This window comes from Elaeis guineensis, chromosome 8, assembly GCF_000442705.2.
Source record: "Elaeis guineensis isolate ETL-2024a chromosome 8, EG11, whole genome shotgun sequence".
Taxonomy (NCBI): Eukaryota; Viridiplantae; Streptophyta; class Magnoliopsida; order Arecales; family Arecaceae; genus Elaeis; species Elaeis guineensis.
The window spans coordinates 16,979,422-16,999,799 of record NC_026000.2 but is presented as its reverse complement, the minus strand read 5'-3'; the positions used below and the strand labels follow the sequence as shown (position 1 = coordinate 16,999,799).

General features: G+C 38.9%; 1 protein-coding gene across 1 annotated transcript; it reads left to right on the top strand.

The window, feature by feature from the left end:
- Positions 1-14,722: 14,722 nt before the first annotated feature.
- Positions 14,723-18,820, top strand: LOC105050034 (uncharacterized). Its single transcript, XM_010929886.4, has one exon. It carries the CDS (start codon positions 15,647-15,649, stop codon positions 18,602-18,604), a length of 2,958 nt encoding a protein of 985 aa, XP_010928188.1. The 5' UTR covers positions 14,723-15,646; the 3' UTR covers positions 18,605-18,820.
- The last annotated feature ends 1,558 nt before the right edge of the window (positions 18,821-20,378 follow it).

Below are 20,378 nucleotides of genomic sequence, written 5' to 3'. Positions count from 1 at the left end.
TGTAACAGGATTGAACCCTCATGAGTTTAGTTGAGACTCAACTGATCTGGTACCGCCAATCCCATAAAGGAGAGCAAGCACAACAGGTGGCGGTGGTAAAAGGAGATCCTTCAATGGGTGGAGAAATATGACCTAGAATTTGTTATATTGTTATTTTTATTATTTTTTAAAAAATATTATAAAAGAAAAATATACTAAAATACATTCAGAAGATTGAAATGATCTTACCTGTATCAAAGTGCATGAGAACACTATCCAAGGATATGATTCGCTCCTTAATTACATATGACAATATCATCTCCAAAGCACAATGATCCGATTCAGTCAGACCCTCCTCCAATAAGCATGATTAGTAGGAGGCTTGATCCAAAACACTCATTCAATTAGCTAGAAATAAAGAAGAGGAAAAGATGGAGAAAAAAATGAAAAGATGAAAATTAGGGAATCAGAGTCTTTGTTGGACTACAACAGAGCGCACTGGAGAAATGGATGTATAAGTTGCTCGGATAAATTCTTGATGAATTTACTTATAGACTCTATCCAGGTGATGAAGGATATGCAATAGTTTCAAAGATATGTGATATTTCAAAACACTAGATTTTTTAGAAACCAACTTTCTCTTCTTAAGAGTTGTAATTCTTCAAAAAAATATATTTAGCAGAAAAAGATATTTCAAAGGTTTTAAAACAAAAATTTAGGAAGTAAAAATTTATTTTTTTAAAAAAAATAAATTTTTGATAATCCCTCATCCATCTGAAGAAATCATAATAGATTAGACCTTAAACTAGATTATTTGACTCAAACTTCTATATATCACACTGATCAACTAGGTCTTAAGTGGTATTTATGAAAATTTATTTGGATTAGCCCAAATTCTTAATTGTGGCCTATATGACAATTTTTACATACAAAAATTCTCCAAAGATATCTATGAACTAATACACCATAGATTTTCTATCTTAAACTCATTAAATATATAACTTAACTTTTCTAGTTTACTTTGTTATTAAAAAGAGCATTCATTATTGTTATAGCCCAAAACCAATTCAGCCCACCAAAGCCCAAAAAAAAAGAAAAAAAAATAGAAGATTCAAATCGGAAAGAAGACTCCCGATAGGAGTCTTCTTCTCCGGCGAGATCGGGCAAAATCGAGAATCCTAGGACCCCTCGGAGTCCTAGGGTCCTCTATAAGAAGACTCCCTCTCCCTCGAGACCGAACATCGGCCTCCTCCCTCTCTCTTTCTCTCCGTTTTTCTCGATCGAAGCCGCGGACACCGTTCGATTTCTCGCCGTGATTGCTCGCCGGTGAGGTCACCGGAGGTCGGGGTGAGTCTTCCTTTCCTTCCTCTCTTCCTTCCCTATCTTCCTGTACCTTTGCTTGAGGCGGCCAGCGACGAGTGTCGCCGATTTTCGGTCGGAAAAGAGACCCTATTTTTGAGCCTCTTTTTCTTTGATTTTCCGGCGCCAACGATCGTAATCGACCGCCGGCCATACTCCTCCGTGACCGGGGGAGTGGCCCCCGTCTGCCGCCGGCCTCCACCGCGGCGATCGTGGCCTGAACGGCCCGACAAAAGAAGGGGACGTCGGTCCCCTGTTCCGGCGCGGGAAGAGCCGAGAAGAAGAAGAAGAAAAAAAAAAGAAAAGAAAAGAAAAAGAAAAGAAAAGAAGAAAAAGAAGAAAAGAAAAGAAAAGAAAAAGAAGAAAAAGAAAAAAAAAGGAGAAAAAGAAAAAAAAATAAAAGAAAAGAAAAAATAATATATATATATATATATTTATATATATATATATATATATATATATTTATATATATATATATATATGAACAAATAAATAAATAAATAAATAAAATTAAAAAAATGATGAGAGAGAGAGTTTCTCTCTCTTCTTTCAGTCTGAACCCTGACTTTCTCTCTCTGGAATTGGACTTTCTCTCTCTACTTTCTCTCTATAGAATTTTTTCTTTCTAGGTTGTTTCTCTCTCTTGATGGATTTCTCTCTCTAAAGTTATTTCCTTTAGGATTAGCATAGTGGAAGGCTTCATCTGATGATTTTGATCGAGTTTAGAAAAGATTTTAAGTGAGGTTTTGATTTGGGATCTGTTTAGATTGAATTTTGAGTTAAAATTAATGTAAAAATATAATTTTGGATAATAGGCACGGAAGAATCTCCTAGAAGTTAGTCGATCTGTTCATTCAGTGCTCCGTGAAAGGTAAGTAATGAATCATCTTCTCGAGATATTTCATATTTATTCTGAAAATAAATAATTATTCTCTGAAATTATGCATGATTTATGAAATTATGTTTTGAAAGAAAAGTGCTTTTGAAATATTATGGTATATCGATTTATGCACATGTTTAGTAAAGATTATGATATATATTATGGTACAAAGTGTTTTGATATAGATCGGATTTATGCTCTCAGCCTAACTATGTTTCAGTGGGCCCCACCAATGGGGATTATACGTTGGTACTCAGTGGACCCTGCCAGTGGGGGTTGTGCGCTGGTGTTTGTGGACCCTGCCAGTGGGGGTTGTGCGCTGGTATTTGTGGACCCTGTCAGTGGGGGTTGTGCGCTGGTATTCTGTGGACCCCGCCAATGGGGGTTAAACGTTGGTCATAGTCGAGGCTGTTGAGTTACGAGTGTTTTGAATCGAATCGGATTTATAATTATATTATATGTGAATATTTAAAATTATTGGATTTGCATTAAATCAGTATGAAATATATTTTTATGTTTATTTGCAGCATTATTCTTGAAAATTATATAATATCTGAAATATCTGGTAGAGATACTTGTTACTTACTGGGCTGTCTAGCTCATTACCTTTCTTTCTATTTTTCAGATTCAGATAATTAATTTCGAGCGTGGGAAGAAATATTGGGATAGAGCTTTTAGAGGCGAGATTTAGCATTGTCAATTTCATTGAACTTAGATCTATTGTTTTATTTTTAACAAAAATTTTATTGGATGTAAGACATTCGATTTAATTACTTGAATTAAAGTTGAATAATAATTATTTGAATTTATTCCGCTGTGATGCATTGATATCGTGATGAGATGCCTTGCATGCTTATGGAGAGAGTTCTTCATGAGTATGCGGCGGTTGCCGCGACCCTCGATTCACGATCTCGGGTCAGGGGCGTGACAATTAATATGATATCAGAGCATAAGTGGATAAATTATGACACATAGAATTTGACATGGTATGAGTGTAGGTGGGTAAACATTAGGAATATTGGGACGTTAAAGTATGAGCATCATAATAAACCCATCCTAACAAATAGATAAATGAATCTAATAAGGTTTTACTACTACAAGGTTACCATGCCTCCCCGTAGAATGACAAGAACTACTCAAGGAATTGCAAGAGAGACATCACAACCACGGGATGGTAGCACTCCCCATCTGACCAGTGGCACCCCTCAGGAGGAGGGAGTCGTAGATCCTAATGGGAGTGCTTCGAGAGCACGTCAAGAACCAGATATGACTCAGTTAATGCAAACCCTAATCAGAATGGTACAAGCACAACAACAAATACAGCAGCAAATGCTTGAACAACAGCAGATACAACGAGATGCACAACAACATCAGCATCTACCACCACAACATGGAGAGCAACCAGTACAACGGAACAACATTTTAGAATTTAAAAAGCTTGTCCCTCCAGCTTTCAAGGGGACTACTGAACCTTTAGAGGCTGACAACTGGATAATGGAGATGGAGAAGGCTTTCACTGTCCAAGAGTGTCTTGATGAAGAAAGGGTTCGATATGCAGCTTATTTACTACAAGGAGAAGCATACAACTGGTGTCAGCGACTACAGCGCAAGCATGAACAAGACGGCGAAATACTTATCTGGGAAAGATTTCAGATTGCTTTCTATGATCAGTATTTTTCTCGGAGTATAAGGATCCAGAAAGAGCAAGAGTTTATTTATTTGAAGCAAAAGGGTATGAGTGTGATTGAATATGAAGCAAAATTTACAGAGTTAGCAAAATTTGCTCCGAGATTAGTGGATGGTGAGCAAGAACGTGTTCACAAGTTTGAGATGGGATTGAGAACTGAAATTCGAAAACAAGTGGTTCCATATGAATTGACAACTTATGCAGATGTGGTAAACAAAGCATTGATAATTGAAAGAGAAGTCAATAAAGAACGCATGGAAAGAGAAAGAAAGCAAAGAAAGAGAGCAAAATCAAATGATACACAAGGACAGAATAATAAAAACATCAAAAGATCAGATAAGGGAGCAGTAGATAATAAGACTCAACAGATTGATGGTGAGCCGTGCTCCAGATGTGGCAAAAATCATGCAGACAAGGATTGCTATTGGAATACAGGTGCTTGTTTCAAATGTGGTCAGATGGATCATAAAATTGCTAGCTGCCCGCTAAATACTGAAAATCAAGTTGGCCAAAGAACTTATGAAGGACAACATAAGGGTGGTGGACAGATTCCTAAAAACCAGGGAAGAATGAATGCGCTTACTCTACAGAATGCACAAGCTTCCAATACAATGGTGACAGGTATGAAAAATTTCGAGGACGAAATTTTTTTTTAGGGGTGAAGAATGTTATAGCCCAAAACCAATTCAGCCCACCAAAGCCCAAAAAAAAAAAGAAAAAAAAAACAGAGGATTCAAACCGGAAAGAAGACTCCCAATAGGAGTCTTCTTCTCCGGCGAGATCGGGCAAAATCGGGAATCCTAGGACCCCTCGGAGTCCTAGGGTCCTCTATAAGAAGACCCCCTCTCCCTTGAGACCGAACATCGGCCTCCTCCCTCTCTCTTTCTCTCCGTTTTTCTCGATCGAAGCCGCGGACACCGTTCGGTTTCTCGTCGTGATTGCTCGCCAGTGAGGTCACCGGAGGCCGGGGTGAGTCTTCCTTTCCTTTCTCTCTTCCTTCCCTATCTTTCTGTACCTTTGCTTGAGGCGGCCGGCGACGAGTGTCGCCAATTTTCGATCGGGAAAGAGACCCTATTTTTGAGCCTCTTTTTCTTTGATTTTCCGGCGCCGGCGATCGTAATCGACCGCCGGCCATACTCCTCAGTGACCGGGGGAGTGGCCCCCGTCTGCCGTCGGCCTCCGCCGCGGTGGCCGTGGTCTGAACGGCCCGGCAAAAGGAGGGGACACCGGTCCCCTGTTCCGGCGCGGGAAGAGCCGAGAAGAAGAATAAGAAGAAAAAAAAAAGAAAAGAAAAGAAAAAGAAAAGAAAAGAAGAAAAAGAAGAAAAGAAAAAAAAAGAAAAAGAAAAAAAAGAAAAAAAAGGAGAAAAAGAAAAGAAAAGAAAAGAAAAAAAAAATAATAATAAAAATATATATATTTATATATATATATATATATATGAACAAATAAATAAATAAATAAATAAAATTAAAAAAAATGATGAGAGAGAGAGTTTCTCTCTCTTCTTTCAATCTGAACCCTGACTTTCTCTCTCTACTTTCTCTCTCTAGAATTTTCTCTCTCTAGGTTGTTTCTCTCTCTTGATGGATTTCTCTCTCTCTAAAGTTATTTCCTCTAGGATTAGCGTAGTGGAAGGCTTCATCTGATGATTTTGATCGAGTTTAGGGAAGATTTTAAGTGAGGTTTTGATTTGGGATCTGTTTAGATTGAATTTTGAATTAAAATTAATGTAAAAATATAATTTTGGATAATAGGCACGGAAGAATCTCCTAGAAGTTAGTCGATCTGTTCATTCAGTGCTCCGTGAAAGGTAAGTAATGAATCATCTTCTCGAGATATTCCATATTTATTCTGAAAATAAATAATTATTCTCTGAAATTATGCATGATTTATGAAATTATGTTTTGAAAGAAAAGTGCTTTTGAAATGTTATGGTATATCGATTTATGCACATGTTTAGTGAAAGATTATGATATATATTATGGTACAAAGTGTTTTGATACAGATCGGATTTATGCTCTCAGCCTACTATGCTTCAGTGGACCCCGTCAATGGGGATTATACGTTGGTACTCAGTGGACCCTGCCAGTGGGGGTTGTGCGCTGGTGTTTGTGGACCCTGCCAGTGGGGGTTGTGCGCTGATATTTGTGGACCCTGCCAGTGGAGGTTGTGCGCTGGTATTCTGTGGACCCCGCCAATGAAGGTTAAACGTTGGTCATAATCGAGGCTGTTGAGTTACGAGTATTTTGAATCGAATCGGATTTATAATTATATTATATGTAAATATTTGAAATTATTGGATTTGCATTAAATCAGCATGAAATATATTTTTATGTTTATTTGCAGCATTATTCTTGAAAATTATATAATATCTGAAATATCTGGTAGAGATACTTGTTACTTACTGGGCTGTCTAGCTCATTACTTTTCTTTCTATTTTTCAGATTCAGATAATTAATTTCGAGCGTGGGAAGAAATATTGGAACAGAGCTTTTAGAGGCGAGATTTAGCATTGTCAACTTCATTGAACTTAGATCTATTATTTTATTTTTAGCAAAAATTTTATTGGATGTAAGACATTCGATTTAATTACTTGAATTAAAGTTGAATAATAATTATTTGAATTTATTTCGCTGTGATGCATTGATATCGTGATGAGATGCTTTGCATGCTTATGGAGAGAGTTCTTCATGAGTATGCGGCGGTAGCCGCGACCCTCGATTCACGATCTCGGGTCGGGGGCGTGACAATTATATGGATGGAAAGAGTTATACTTCGAGAATGTGCTACGACACGATCATTCAATTAGATTCATTTCTATTATATTAAACATCTTTTTTGACATTTTTAATTATAGAGGTTGGAAATCTACTCTTGGTGACTAAATAGTGTGATAACCCGGCCCACTGGGCCTAAAGCCACAAAGTCCACCCAAAAAAAAAAGGGAAGAAGACTCTTGATCGGAGTCTTCCCCTTCTCCGGTTTCGATCCGGAATCGGAGTCCTAGGGCTATTAAAAGATCCTAGGACGAGCCCTATAAGAACCCCCTCCTCTCCTCTAAGAGAGGACACAATAGTCACCAACGATCGCCGGAGTTCTTCTCCAATTTTTTTCGATTAAAGCCCCGGCCTCTCGACTCATGCTCGTCACGATTTCATGCCGGTGGGGGTCATCGAAGGTCGTGGTAAGTCCTTCCTCCTCTTCCTCTCTTCTCTCCCTTCTTTCTCATGCCTGTGGACACGACCATCGGTGACAGAAGCCGTCGGATTTCGTCGGAGAAGAAAGCCCTGTTCTTCTCTCCTTTTTCCTGATTTTTTTATGGCACCGACGGTTACCACCGACCGTCGGCTTCGGCCTCCGAGCACGGAAGGGTCGCCCTTGCCGTCGGCCACCGTCGGGCAGGGAATGGCCGTGATCGGCTGATCAAAGGCACGGGGACCTCTAGGTTCCCTGTTTCGGCCAAAGAAGGCCACGGGAACAAGAAAAAGAAAAAGAAAAAGAAAAGAAAAAGGAAAAAGAAAAAGAAAAGAAAAGAAAAATAATAATAATAAATATACGTGAGAGAAAGTTTCTCTCATCTCTCTCTCTTAAATCTTTCTCTCTCTAGAATTGGACTTTCTCTCTCTACTTTCTCTCTACATTTTCTCTCTCTAAATTCTCTCTCTAAATTTTTTTTTATTTTCTCTCTCTATACTTTTTATCTCTTTTTATAGATTTTGTCTCTCTAGGATCATTCTCTCTCTCTGATTGTATCACAGACACTATGATAAACTTGAGATGAAAATATGATAATCTGAGACTGCTCTGAAATTCATGCAGTAGAATTGGATCCCGATTCGATTCTTATTCGAATTTGATAACATCAATCATGGTTAATCCATATTAAGTCACCTTGATATGACCTCTGACGATCTTAATCATGATTGCCACTTTTGAAGGATACGAAGATTTTCTCTCCACTTTCTCTCTCTACTTTCTCTCTCATGATTGACTTTCTCTCTCTAAGAAGGTCTATGAATCCTGTACCAAGTTATGCCTTCATCTTTTAGGGGTTCATATTGACTCTAACAAGATGATCTAAAGTTGCTTTGATATCTGTGCTGTATGTCAACCTCATTTGATCATATCAAGTATCTTTCAAATTCATTATTAATGAACTCTATTGATTGATCTTGATCTAATCTGTGCTTCATAATTTCTTGATCAAGTCACTTGAATCTGATCCTCAGATCAGAGATCCTGAATTATCCTGGTATCTGGATGGTCCGACACATCCGGTCAACAGTCCTCTTTCCTTATAATTTAATCTTATTATATTCATGGAATAGAAATTGACGATGATTTGATATTTTAAATAGGATTAGTTGATTTTTCTAACGAAGTATGAAGATCTAAGATGAACGAGGTAAGTAGATCTTATGCTCCTTATTTATTTTTAAATGATCATGTTTTTATGCAAAGAATTGCTATTGATGAAATCATAATTTTTCATAAAATAAGGATCGACATATGTGATATGAAAAAGCATGTTTTATTATGAGCATTGATTTCATAAATATGTCTTATGAAAATAGCATGATTATGAAGCATGAATTTCATTATTTTTCCATCTATGTATATGTATGCTTTAAGAAAAAGATATAATGATTTCAAAAAGACTCTCAGATGGCTATGAATGAATCCCTTCGGGAAGGTCGACATCCGGAGCTAGCATCCACATGAAACATGGCCCTGCCAGCGGGTATAAAGTTGGCACATGAATTAAGAACTCTGTCGATTAAAAAATATGGCCCTATCACGGGTATAATAGTGACCTTAGCACGAATATCTGTGAGCAATGTTTTGAAACATGATATGAATACATGATGAAAATGATTTACAATTCATGATTGTGAAATATACATGATTTATGTATGCATGATGAGTTTATAACTTATTTTGTTATATGCTCTATAAAATACTTTATTTTATATTATCTGTTATTTTTTAAATATTATATTATCATGAAAAATTTATGCTTGATCCGATAAGAAAGCGCAAGTTCTACTTACTGGGCTAGTGTAGCTCATATTCTTTTTATTTTCTTTTTGTTTGAACAGAGGAATAAGGTTAGGATCGGCAAAAAGAATCCAGGCTTGAAGATCTGCATAGCAAGCTTGAAAATTTAGTAGCAGAAGTTTAGTTTATTTTATAATTATGAATTTATAATTATTTATGAATGTTGAGATTCGGGTTGGTACTTGCTTTTGGATTTAGATGCTCTGAATCAATATTGGTTCGATTATTTGATGAATAATGGAATTGAATCTTTTTATTTGATGAATTTTAGATGATTATGATGGATTGACTTCGTGTTATCGTGGGCTCCATCCCTCGGTAGCATGGCCGTGTTATGTCCCAGATTTGGGGCATGACAAATAGTAAGCTCAAGCTTCATCCTCCTTGATGATTTTAGAACTTCAATCCTAAACAAACCTTTAGTTAATTGATCAACTAGTTTTTTCTCTTGATAAATTTTAAAAAAATAATATTACTCTTTTTTAGATATCTTACAAATTTATTATGAATCCAAATATAGCAGTTTATCCTTTTATTAGTAATTTTTTGATCGATCAGTGTTATCCAGTGAGACAACATAAGAGCGGAGATGAATTAGATTTTTTAAATTTTTTATAAATTTAAAATAGATATGTGCTCAATTGAAATGTACTAGATAAAAGTGCAGTGGAAGTAATATATTTAAATAAAAAATATGCTGAAGTAAATAGAGCAAAATAGAAGTAAGATCACACATAAATATAATAGTTTATAATGATTCTGTTGCCAATCTCAGCACCTACATCCACTTTTCAAGCAACATTTTAAAAATTTCAACTATAATCCTTAAAATTACAGTCCAATTATTTTGCTAAGATCATAATTAAACCTAACCGATTTTTTTTAAGTACACCAAACAAAACCATTCCCTAAGCTACTCATAAGCTCATACATAATCCAATTCAAGGCTTGGATATGCCTATTCTCAAGTTTTGATTCCAATTGAAACTTGTTACAGTAGGAAGTTTAAATTATAAGATATAGCACAAATGAAAAATCTTCTTTAAGAGCAAATAAAAAGCTCGATGTAGCTCAAGTTATAGAGATGATGAAGCTTTACAATTAATATGTCCTTCTTTCTTCGAAAAATCACTTGAAGGCTCAAGAAGTAGGTAATTGAAAATTTAATTTTTCTTTTTGAAAGCTCACTAGATTTCTAGCCTTTTTTTTTTACTTTCATTTGTGTTCTATTTTGTTTTTTTGCTTCGTTAATGTTTTTGGAGCCATATATCCTTGTTAGTGTCTAAAAATGACTTTCTAGCCATGGAAAACTAAAAACTAGCCATTGGAGAGCTTCTGTGTAAAACTATAACGTCTTGAAAAACTAATTGTTGGAACTGTCAGTTGTAGTAGAGTCGATTCGAACCAGATCAAAAGTCTCATAATTGATATTCTATATTTAACCCTTATCTTGCTTTTCATCGAAACCTTAAAATCATCTTCATGATCTTCTCTGCATACTTTGCAGGCACTTTTCTTAGTAACATCATCAGTGGATGACGCCGACTCAGTGCCGTCTGGCACATGTTCATCATTCTGAGTATGGTTATGCTTTTCCAACAATCTCACTTTCTCAATATTCCTCTTCTCTATCACCTCAAATTTTAAGTCACGAGTATGACCATCTCCATTTAAAGCTACTGTTGGATTCCATTCCACTTTACTCGAACATGGACTTCCACATATCCAAATATATATGTTGTTGTTCAGGGCCTTCAGAGCTGGCATAAGCTAGGCTTTGAGTAGACCACATGAGCTTCCATGGAGTTTTGTATTTTTTTACATTATCAATTGTAAGCTGCGGTAGGACCTCTGGAACACCAGCAAATTCTTAGCAAATTTTAACCTTCTGTGAACATAAAACAGTTAATCAATCAATTCAGTATTCTTCAACTCGCCTACTTGAGGACTAGGGTAGTATCTCTTGTTGCCATGCTTGTGGCACTATCCGATATAAATCCAGAGAATGCCTTTGATTTCTCTTTATTTGTGTCATTCAGCTCACTATCACCAGATTGCTCTAACTCAACTCTGGCATTACTGCTTTCCAAGTAGGCTTTTTGATATAAAAACCATCCTTCAAAGAAACAATTTCATGACTAGATCCTTTTTGTCTTTGCGGTCTGTAATGTCTCAAACTGTGCATCCCTGAGAAATGGCATGCGATCACATTGGCATTGCTCCATGACATGGACCACTTAATTAAGCTCAGGAGAGATACTCCTTGGATCCACACACTTCATCAAGAAGTTAGTCATCCGAATGGCTGAGAGACACTTCTCAGGAATTATTCTCTGCATCACCAACAGATAATATTCGGAAGCCAGATCACACTAGTGACCTTGCATGAGCAAAGCCATGACCAGGCTTTGAGCATTCATTTGGGTCATCTTCTCCACCTCTTACTTGACGCTATGGATCATGCTGTCGTGGCGGACCACCATGTCTAGATCAACCATGGTGATGAGGTTGACTTGCTTGGTTGCACTTCGATCACCTCATGATGGTGTACCACACCAATCACTTCATCTCATTCTTAAAGGTCAATCACCGAGATGAACACATAATGAATGGAGCTCATAGAAACAAGGCAAGATGATTGGCATGATGCACCACTATGTGGTGCACGTGTTGGGTCTAATTTCCCTTTTTTTCAATGAGCCCAGTTTTTTGGCCCAATTTAGTTGCATCGGCCTGTTTAGGTTTCTCTCGGATGAAGCCCCGGGCTTGGGCCAAGATTTTGAAAATATCTTAGGCCTTAATTCTAGCCCAAAGCTCTACAAACATTTCGGGTCGGGTTTTGTTAAGGGCGTGGTTGCACCGACTCAGCCCATCGATTCCACCCCTAACTAGTATCCCTGGTCTTGGCATGGTATCGTTTTATACACGCTATCAGGTGCTCCCCTCTCCATTCCACTTGTCATGATGCTATTGGTTTGGCAGTGTTGCCACATTGGTTTGATACTTGTCAGCAACCAAATTTCTAAATCATCTATAAGAGTACCATGGGTGAGGGTTTTTGTGTGTGCGTGTGTGTGTGTGTATGTGTGTGTGTGACAATGCAAGATGGATAAGCTTCTCTATAGCCCAATTATGTTCTTCAACTTATGTGACTATTTTTTTTTTTTCATGCACCATTTCTTTTATACTTAGTGATCCATGTTACCTGACCGTTTGTCTCAAAATATGATTGTTTGGGTAACATCAACATGGACAATTGAATTACATAATATTTTGCAACCTCATCTTCTTCTTTAATCTTGTTTATTCTTTTTCTCCTATGAACCCTTGGAGAAACTCTTGCATATAAATAAAATGCCAAGATCTGAAAACTTAAGCAGAATCATCTAACTAATCCAATGCTTTATATAGACATATTGATTGCTGCTTTTTCGTTATGCCAACAACCAAATTTATACTTTAATTGCTGGTACTTCTATTACATATAATCTCTTATAAAATAATTTAAGGAAGTATTTGGTTCACAACCGAAATCAAAATCAGAATAAATCGAAATAGTCATGTCCTCTAATATATTTGGTTCATGGTTGGAATCAAAATCAAAATGAATATGAATAACATGAAAAGTAAAGATTTGGTTTGAGAGATTGGAGTATTCTTATTTTCTCATCGAATCAAAATAAAAATAAGACTCTTTTATCTGAAATAGGAGACACTTCCTAACCCAGAGCCCACTTCTTTCAATCCGCTCGATTTTTTTGATCTTTCAAATGGACTGTTTTGCCTTTTTGATGCTTTTTTTCTATATCTAGATATTTCCTTTCATCATGAATAATATTTTAGGTGAGTAGCGAGTTCACCCTGCTACTTTCTTTTTTCATCAAGCAAAAAAAAAAAAAAAAAAAAACTCTTTCAATCAAACATTGCCTACATGAAAAGTGTCCCATAAATATTAGAAGGTAGGAGACTACATCATGAAACCAGAACTCCTTTTTGGGGTATATTCAAGCCATCTTTCTTGTAAGGACACTCATTGCATGGTGGCTTTTGCCCCCGGCCAATCTGAGACTCCGAGGTGGAAGATAAATGGAACCACCGTATATTAAGGGCTGTCACATGTGAAGGGGTGATTCAGCCTGTCATGATTTGAAAAGGGATATCCTTACCGGTTGGCAACAAATTTAAAAGGAGACGTCTTCCATCCTGAGGGAGTGCAAAGCTGGTGGATGATCCAAGTGCTGGATTTGTGGGGGATGACCATCCCAAGTGTAAAGGAGGTTCCATCATCAAACCTGTTTTCAGTAGCTGGCCATGTCCAAGACTTGGTGCAACCTCAAAATTTAGGAGGTGTAGAGTCTGGAATAATTGCGAGAAAAAAAGGACAGCATATATGATGGGGAATGGAGGGAGGAGCCACCTAGGCTTGCTGAGGTGTTTGACCTCACGCGGTTCAAGATTCAATACTAAAAGATTCCCATCGATATTAATAAATATAAATGCATGGTACCTAACGTTTTTGGTGTTTTTCTAAGAAACAAACTTTTGAGTTGTAAAATGCTTTCATCAAAACAAGGAATTCTTATTTTAATTTTTAACTTAGTTTCCTGAAAACAAGGCCGGGAAACACTAGTTTAGAGAAGGGTGTCACACTACTGGAGGTGAGAAAAAGCGACTGGTGAATAAAACTTGGTTTTTTTCAAGGAAATAGTGTGTTGTGCCCCCGTCACGTCAAAATCTCAAACAGAGAATGTTTTGTTAGTGTTGCAACCAACAAGTTGCAAAACCAAATCAACGAAACCAAGTAGGAAGTCTAGTTTTACATTCATATCTTTTCAATGTTTATCAGATTTTTTAACATGGCAAATGGATCAACCATCACTTCTGGTATCAAACACCCTATATGGTGATATATTTTGGCACCAACAGAGATACAAAATAAAACAATGACTTTCTTTTTTTTTTTTTTTGAGAGAGAATGAGAGATTGCAGTCTACTATTCAAAATAGAAGACCTAGTTCATTCTAGATGTTGCCATTGCAAATGTCTTCCTGTGATCCTACCTCATTAGGGCTGGAATTTTAGTGTAGCTAGACTTTTTTGGTTCAATAATTATATTCAGTTGATGTTTGGCTCTCAATCCAAGCAAGCACTTAATTCTATCCAGTTAGAACAGTGGGAATCCACTATCCAAGCTTGCTTGGATTCCATCATGGCGGTGGAAAGCCAAATGACCTCTACACCACTTTGTCAAACATGAGTCAGCTGCCACCAAGAGAGACTATCCAATATAGCTGTCATTTACTGGTAGCTCCCTGTGCTGCCACGGCTGAAATGTGGTCAGATGAAAGGGAGCAGGAGAGGGAGTTTTTGGTGTGAATTTGAATGCTGGGGCCCTCCCTTCTTTCATGTTGCAGTTGGACTGGTCTTTGCTCCAAATTCCAGAGAAAAATCCATTGTCAGGGGAGTACAATGCTGAGGCTACCCCCAGCAATATTATATAGCTTGTCTTCTTCTGGCCCTTTGAAGCTCCCTAACCAACAAGATCTGAGCTCTGGTTCCCCTCCCAATGCCCTTCTACCAGCCCTCCCCTTTATGTCCTGAGAGCACCAAGCCTGGAACAAAGTTAAATAAAGTACCCCAACACATAAAACAAAGGCAAAGACAATGAAATATCATTATTTATTGCCCCATTCACCACCCTCTGCCACCTCCCTTTCAAAACACTGCTTTGAAATATATATTATATATACATACCACAGCATTTACAGACTAAACCCATGCTTTAGATTCCATCTCTCTTGAGATCAACAATTTATGGGCTTTGGGTGGAGGCAGTCTCTTGTTCCCAACTTCCCATGGTGAAGCAACAGCCCCCTTCCCATCTCTTTTTGGTTCCCTGAATAGGATTTTGATTTAGGAAAATATGTGCTTGTTTTAAACCTTGGTTTTGCTGCTTTTTGGCCCTTCCTGTGATGGGCTGTTCACGATCTGGTTTACCATAGGGAAGTGTGTGGTCTTCGAGTCCAAGTGCTGCGACTTTTGATGGCATTCTTTTATTTCAAATGACCTTATTTTAACTTCCCTTCGTAGCCCTCTGCTTATTTTTCCTAAGTACAGGCATTAGTCTGGGAACTGTACTTTTCATTTGATCTGTATTTATGGGCCTCCACCTTTATCATCCATTTTTGTAGGGACAAAAGCTCTGATCTTTCCATGTGTTGTACCAAAAGGAGGAATGGGCACAGGAGATTTAGTCTCAGGTTAATATCTCCTCTTTGGATAATGTTTATTGGATCTTTGATCTCATTTTCAACAGCTGAAGACAAAGTTCTATCATTGAGATGAGCATCTCATGCTTGAGATACAGATACCCAAAAGAGTTCTCCTTGTAAGTTCTTCCTTTCCCTTGTTGCTTGTGACCTTTTATCAAATTCTCCATTCCATGAGAAACTTCTTTGGGCTTTTGTGAGATGTTCCAATCCAAATGAACATAGATAATGATGTATACTTTATGAACCTTTTCTCCACTACGAAATTCCTTTTCAAATATTTCAAAGTGTCAAAGAACAGATGTATCTTCTGATTTTTCTTCTGATCTTCAGTTTTCATTCTTGAGTTACTCCTCTGTTGGAAACATCACCATTTTGATAACTTCTACAAAGCTTCATTTTTTTTTTTCCTTCATGGATGAATCATCATCCCCACCTGAAGCTCCTCAAGACCTTCCCATCAGCAATGAGTGCCCGGAATCCACAGAACCAAACTCAAAGCCATTGACCATCAAAATAGCAAAATCCTCGGCAGATAATGGCGAGAAATCATTCCCCATCTCTCCTTGCATTTCAATCTCTCCACACTTGAACTCTCCCTCTCCACCGTCCTCTGCATTTGTTTCCGCATTGCAGTCACCATATATATCTCCAAGGGCCTTGGAACCACCACCACCACCACCACTTAGCAGCACCACTCCATCTGCGACCATCCCATCTCCAAGCTCTTATTCCGGTTCCCATTCTGATGATATCCCAAGCACTTCCTACACTCCTCCATCAGAAAGATATGATTCTTCCGTGGACCCAACCGATCAAAGGCCAAAGTTCTCTGATGCCGCCCGGGTCTCTTTCTCCTTCCCTGTCCCCCGAATCTCCATCGCGAAAGGTTCTGTCTCCCCTTCCTCCAATACCAAGCTCCGAAGCTGTGATGTTTACATTGGATTTCACGGCCAAAACATTAATCTCATCCGCTTCTGTAAGTGGCTCAAGTCTGAGCTTGAGCTCCAAGGAATAGCCTCATTTGCTGCTGATCGAGCGAAGTACTCAGATACGCAGAGCCATGAGATTGCCGACCGAATTATATGCTCGGCAACCTTTGGCGTCGTCGTTGTGACTCCGTCAAGCTTTTTGAATGCTCTCAGTGTGGAGGAGATCAGATTCTTTGATCAGAAGAAAAATCTCATCCCTCTTCTGTTTGATACCGAGCTGTCGGAGATCGCGGGTCTTCTAGATGGGAGGTTAGAGGATAAGGAGTGCAAGGAGGCATTTGAAGGGCTAACCAGGAGCAATGAATTTAAGCTTGAAGCAAATGATAGCAACTGGAGGTGTAGTGTATCGAAGACCATCGGTATCTTACAATCGAAGCTCGGAAGGAATAGCATTGCTGAGAAGGAGACCGAAGGCTTCGAGGAACTACCCTTTCCTAGAAACAGACATTTTGTTGGGAGGGAAAAGGAGCTGACAGAGATCGAAGCTGCTTTCTTTGGATGCAGTGATGTTCATGAAATGGAGTGTCCAAAGCCTGCGCTGACTACCGGTGGATCAAGTCGATTCTCTGATGGATTTGCTGATGAGGAGTGTGATACAGTAAGAACTAATGGGAGATTTATCAGCTTGGAAATGAGAAAGTGCAAGGAGCCTACTTTGGAGGCTTGGATTGATCCAGTGATCGAACTGACAAGCAAAGGAAGCCGACTACAGAGGCAGAGATCAAAACACAAGAAATCAAGAAGTGGGGGGAGCAAGGGTCATGGTAATGCCAGTGTGGTATGCATCAATGGGATATCGGGAATCGGCAAGACAGAGCTTGCACTGGAGTTTGCTCACAGATACTCTCAGAGATACAAGATGGTCTTATGGATTGGTGGAGAGGCAATGTATTTCAGGCAGAATATATTGAATTTGTCGATGAATCTGGGATTGGATATTAGTGCTGAAGCTGACAAGGAAAGAGGAAGGATGAGGAGCTTCGATGAGCAAGAGTTTGATGCATTCCAGAGGGTGAAGAGGGAGCTGTTTAGAGATGTTCCTTACTTGCTAATAATTGACAATCTCGAGACAGAGAAGGAATGGTGGGAAGGGAAGGACCTGCATGATTTAATTCCAAGGAACACTGGTGCTACCCATGTGATTGTGACAACCCGGCTCTCGAAGGTGATGAGCTTTGAGCCCATGCAACTACCACCTCTGTCTTTGGCCGACTCGTTGCTGTTGATCAGAGGAAGACGGAAGAAGGACTACCCCGCTGAGGAACTGGAAGTCCTTAGAAAATTTGACGAGAGATTGGGAAGATTGAGCTTTGGGTTGTGGGTGATCGGGTCGCTGCTATCCGAGCTAGCAATCTCTCCGGCTTCCCTATTGGAAGCCATTGAAAGAATCTCCCTCGGTGAAAATTTTTTCTCGTCGAGCGCTACCGATGATGTGTTCTGCAGGAACAACCCTTACTTGATGAAGGTCTTGGCATTTTGCTTCGCCATTTTGGATCGAGATAAAGGAAGAAGTCTTGCATCACGAATGGTTCTTACTGGTGCTTGGTTTGCTCCTGCGCCCGTCTCTTCGAATTTATTGGCTGCTGCAGCTAATAAACTGCCTGCAAAAGAGAATGGTTGTCACCAATGGAGTAAAGGTCTTGCTATGGCCTTTGGTTGCTACTCCAGCTGCTGTTTGGCTCACCAATCTCGAAAGAATGAAGTGGAGTCTGCTCTCATGCTGGTTAAACTAGGCCTGGCGAAAAGAACCATGAGACAGCCAGGTTGCTGGGTCCAATTCCACCCGATCACCCACATGTTTGCGAAGAGGAGAGGTGGGTTGCCACCAGCCAAGTTCATGGTTCGAGGAATGAGGAAGGTCGGTAATGCCGCAATGAACTCAGATCACCTCTGGGCTTCTGCATTCCTTGTATTTGGCTTCAAGTCGGAACCCCCCCTTGTCCAGCTCAAGGCAGTTGATATGGTCCTCTTCATCAAGAAGACGGCTCTTCCTTTAGCAATCCGATCATTCATGACCTTCTCAAGGTGCAATTCGGCTCTGGAGCTGCTTAAGGTGTGTACAAATGTGCTCGAGGAGGTGGAGAAATCGTTCGTGTCCCAAATACAAGATTGGCGTCGTGGGTCCTTGCGCTGGAAGAAGAAGCTCCAGTCCAACCAGAAGGTGGATGAGTATGTGTGGCAAGATGTGATACTCCTCAAGGCCACATTGCTTGAGACCAGAGCTAAGCTGTTGCTTAGAGGGGGGTATTTTGACAGTGGGGAGGAACTTTGCAGGACATGTATCAGCATTAGAACTGTGATGCTTGGACACAATCATTCACAGACTCTAGCTGCCCAAGAAACACTAGCAAAGTTGGTCAGGTATAGAAGTAAGTTATGAAGCTGCTTCCAAGCTCTGCATCTTGCCCTTTGAGTTTACTAAATCTTTACATTTCAATCATGATGATTGATACAAATCCTAGCTTTGTTCTTAGATTTTGTTGGACTTGATAAGTACATGTAGTTACTGTCTTTCATAGGGAAGAGCAGCTTAGAAGGTCATTAATAACAGAACTGGCCTCGTATTGTCAATGGCAGAAATTTTTTTGAATCTATAATATGGGCTTCACATTAAGTTGGTGGATATGTGAAATAGTGTTGCCATGGGGTGCAAAGTGGGTCCTTGACCTACAGTAGCCCCAAACTGGTGTTGACCTGCCCTGGACCATGAAGCTGGTTTTTTGTTTGATTTTGTTGAGGTGAGAATTTTTGAACTTGACCTAATCCAACCCTATCTAAATTAGTTCTCCTTCTTGCTCAATTACGTATCCAATATGTTCGAGACAAAAAGCCAATCAGGCCGGAGCTGGGGCATGCCAGACCTTAGAGATCCAAATGCATGCATTCAGCTTTTTCTCAGGGTAGACAATTCTGAATCCGCTTTGTCTCAGAGAAGATGGTTGGAAAGAAAGGAACACATTAATCGGTAACATTATTGGCATTTTAAATGGAAATGTGGCCCTGCTGCCGAATGTGCCATCAACAGTTAAATTTTGACTGGCCTATGGGCTTCCATTCACCATTTGTTTTTGTTACTTAGGATGGTGAAAGATTAAGCCCTTATTTAAGCACTTACATCATTTCAAGCTATCCAATCATCATGCTATTCGCATTTGTGAAGCACAAACATCATGCTATTCTTTTTTTGTTTTTTTCCTGATGAAACATACATCATGCTATTCTTGCCAAACTGTATTCAGATGCAAAGAATATATAAAATGCTTGCCTTTACATTTATTTGTCTAGCAACATTAGCCACGGCCAGAATCCAAATATAGGTTGATTCAATGAGAGTAAGCCTTCCTTAATGCCCCTAAACTTTTGTTTAAATCTTGACAAAGGCAGAATTTGACTCCAGATCTCCAGTGAATGATTCTCCCAAACAAACTGCTTGTGAAAATGGAGGATTCAAATAATAATAGATGGGGTAGGCAAGAGGAGAGAATTACATGAGATCACCTTAGTGATAAAGGTTCGGAATTTGATGGGGAAAAAAAAAAAAAAGAGTCTTCTTGTAAATTATAAAAGTTGAACGTGGATACATATGCAAGTAAAAAAGTCTTCTTCCGACCGAATCCATCGAGGATGATGAGGTAAATGCTAATCAATGTGAGGAATGAGGTGATGATGCTAATGATGATTGTATGTATATTTCTGTTCATGCATTCCCAGAGTAATCCATCTTACAAACCACACACAAGAAGGGACATGTCAAGCACCAACATGTGATAATCTTGATCAATTGTGGATGCACTAACAACTTCCTAGATTCGACACTAAAAACCCCATAGTCTTATGTTCTCACCAGATTATGGAATTGGGTTGAGATTACTGAAGAATTATGATTAACAACCAATGGCAAAAGCCTCGAAGATTTTTTTTTCTCTTTTCGTTGGAACAAACATGCCTGGAAGACATTGAAGTTGACATGCTGCAAGACTTGAACATTCATATTCCAAGCAAACCTAAATTTCAGGCTGCAACATGGGCTATGATAACCAGATCCAAATCAAAGATTTGATGGGTTGGGCCAACAGGCACATAATTTTACCTAGGGTTGGGCTGGATCTCATTACGCAATTCATTTCATGCAAGAACAGGTTAGAGATTTGTTA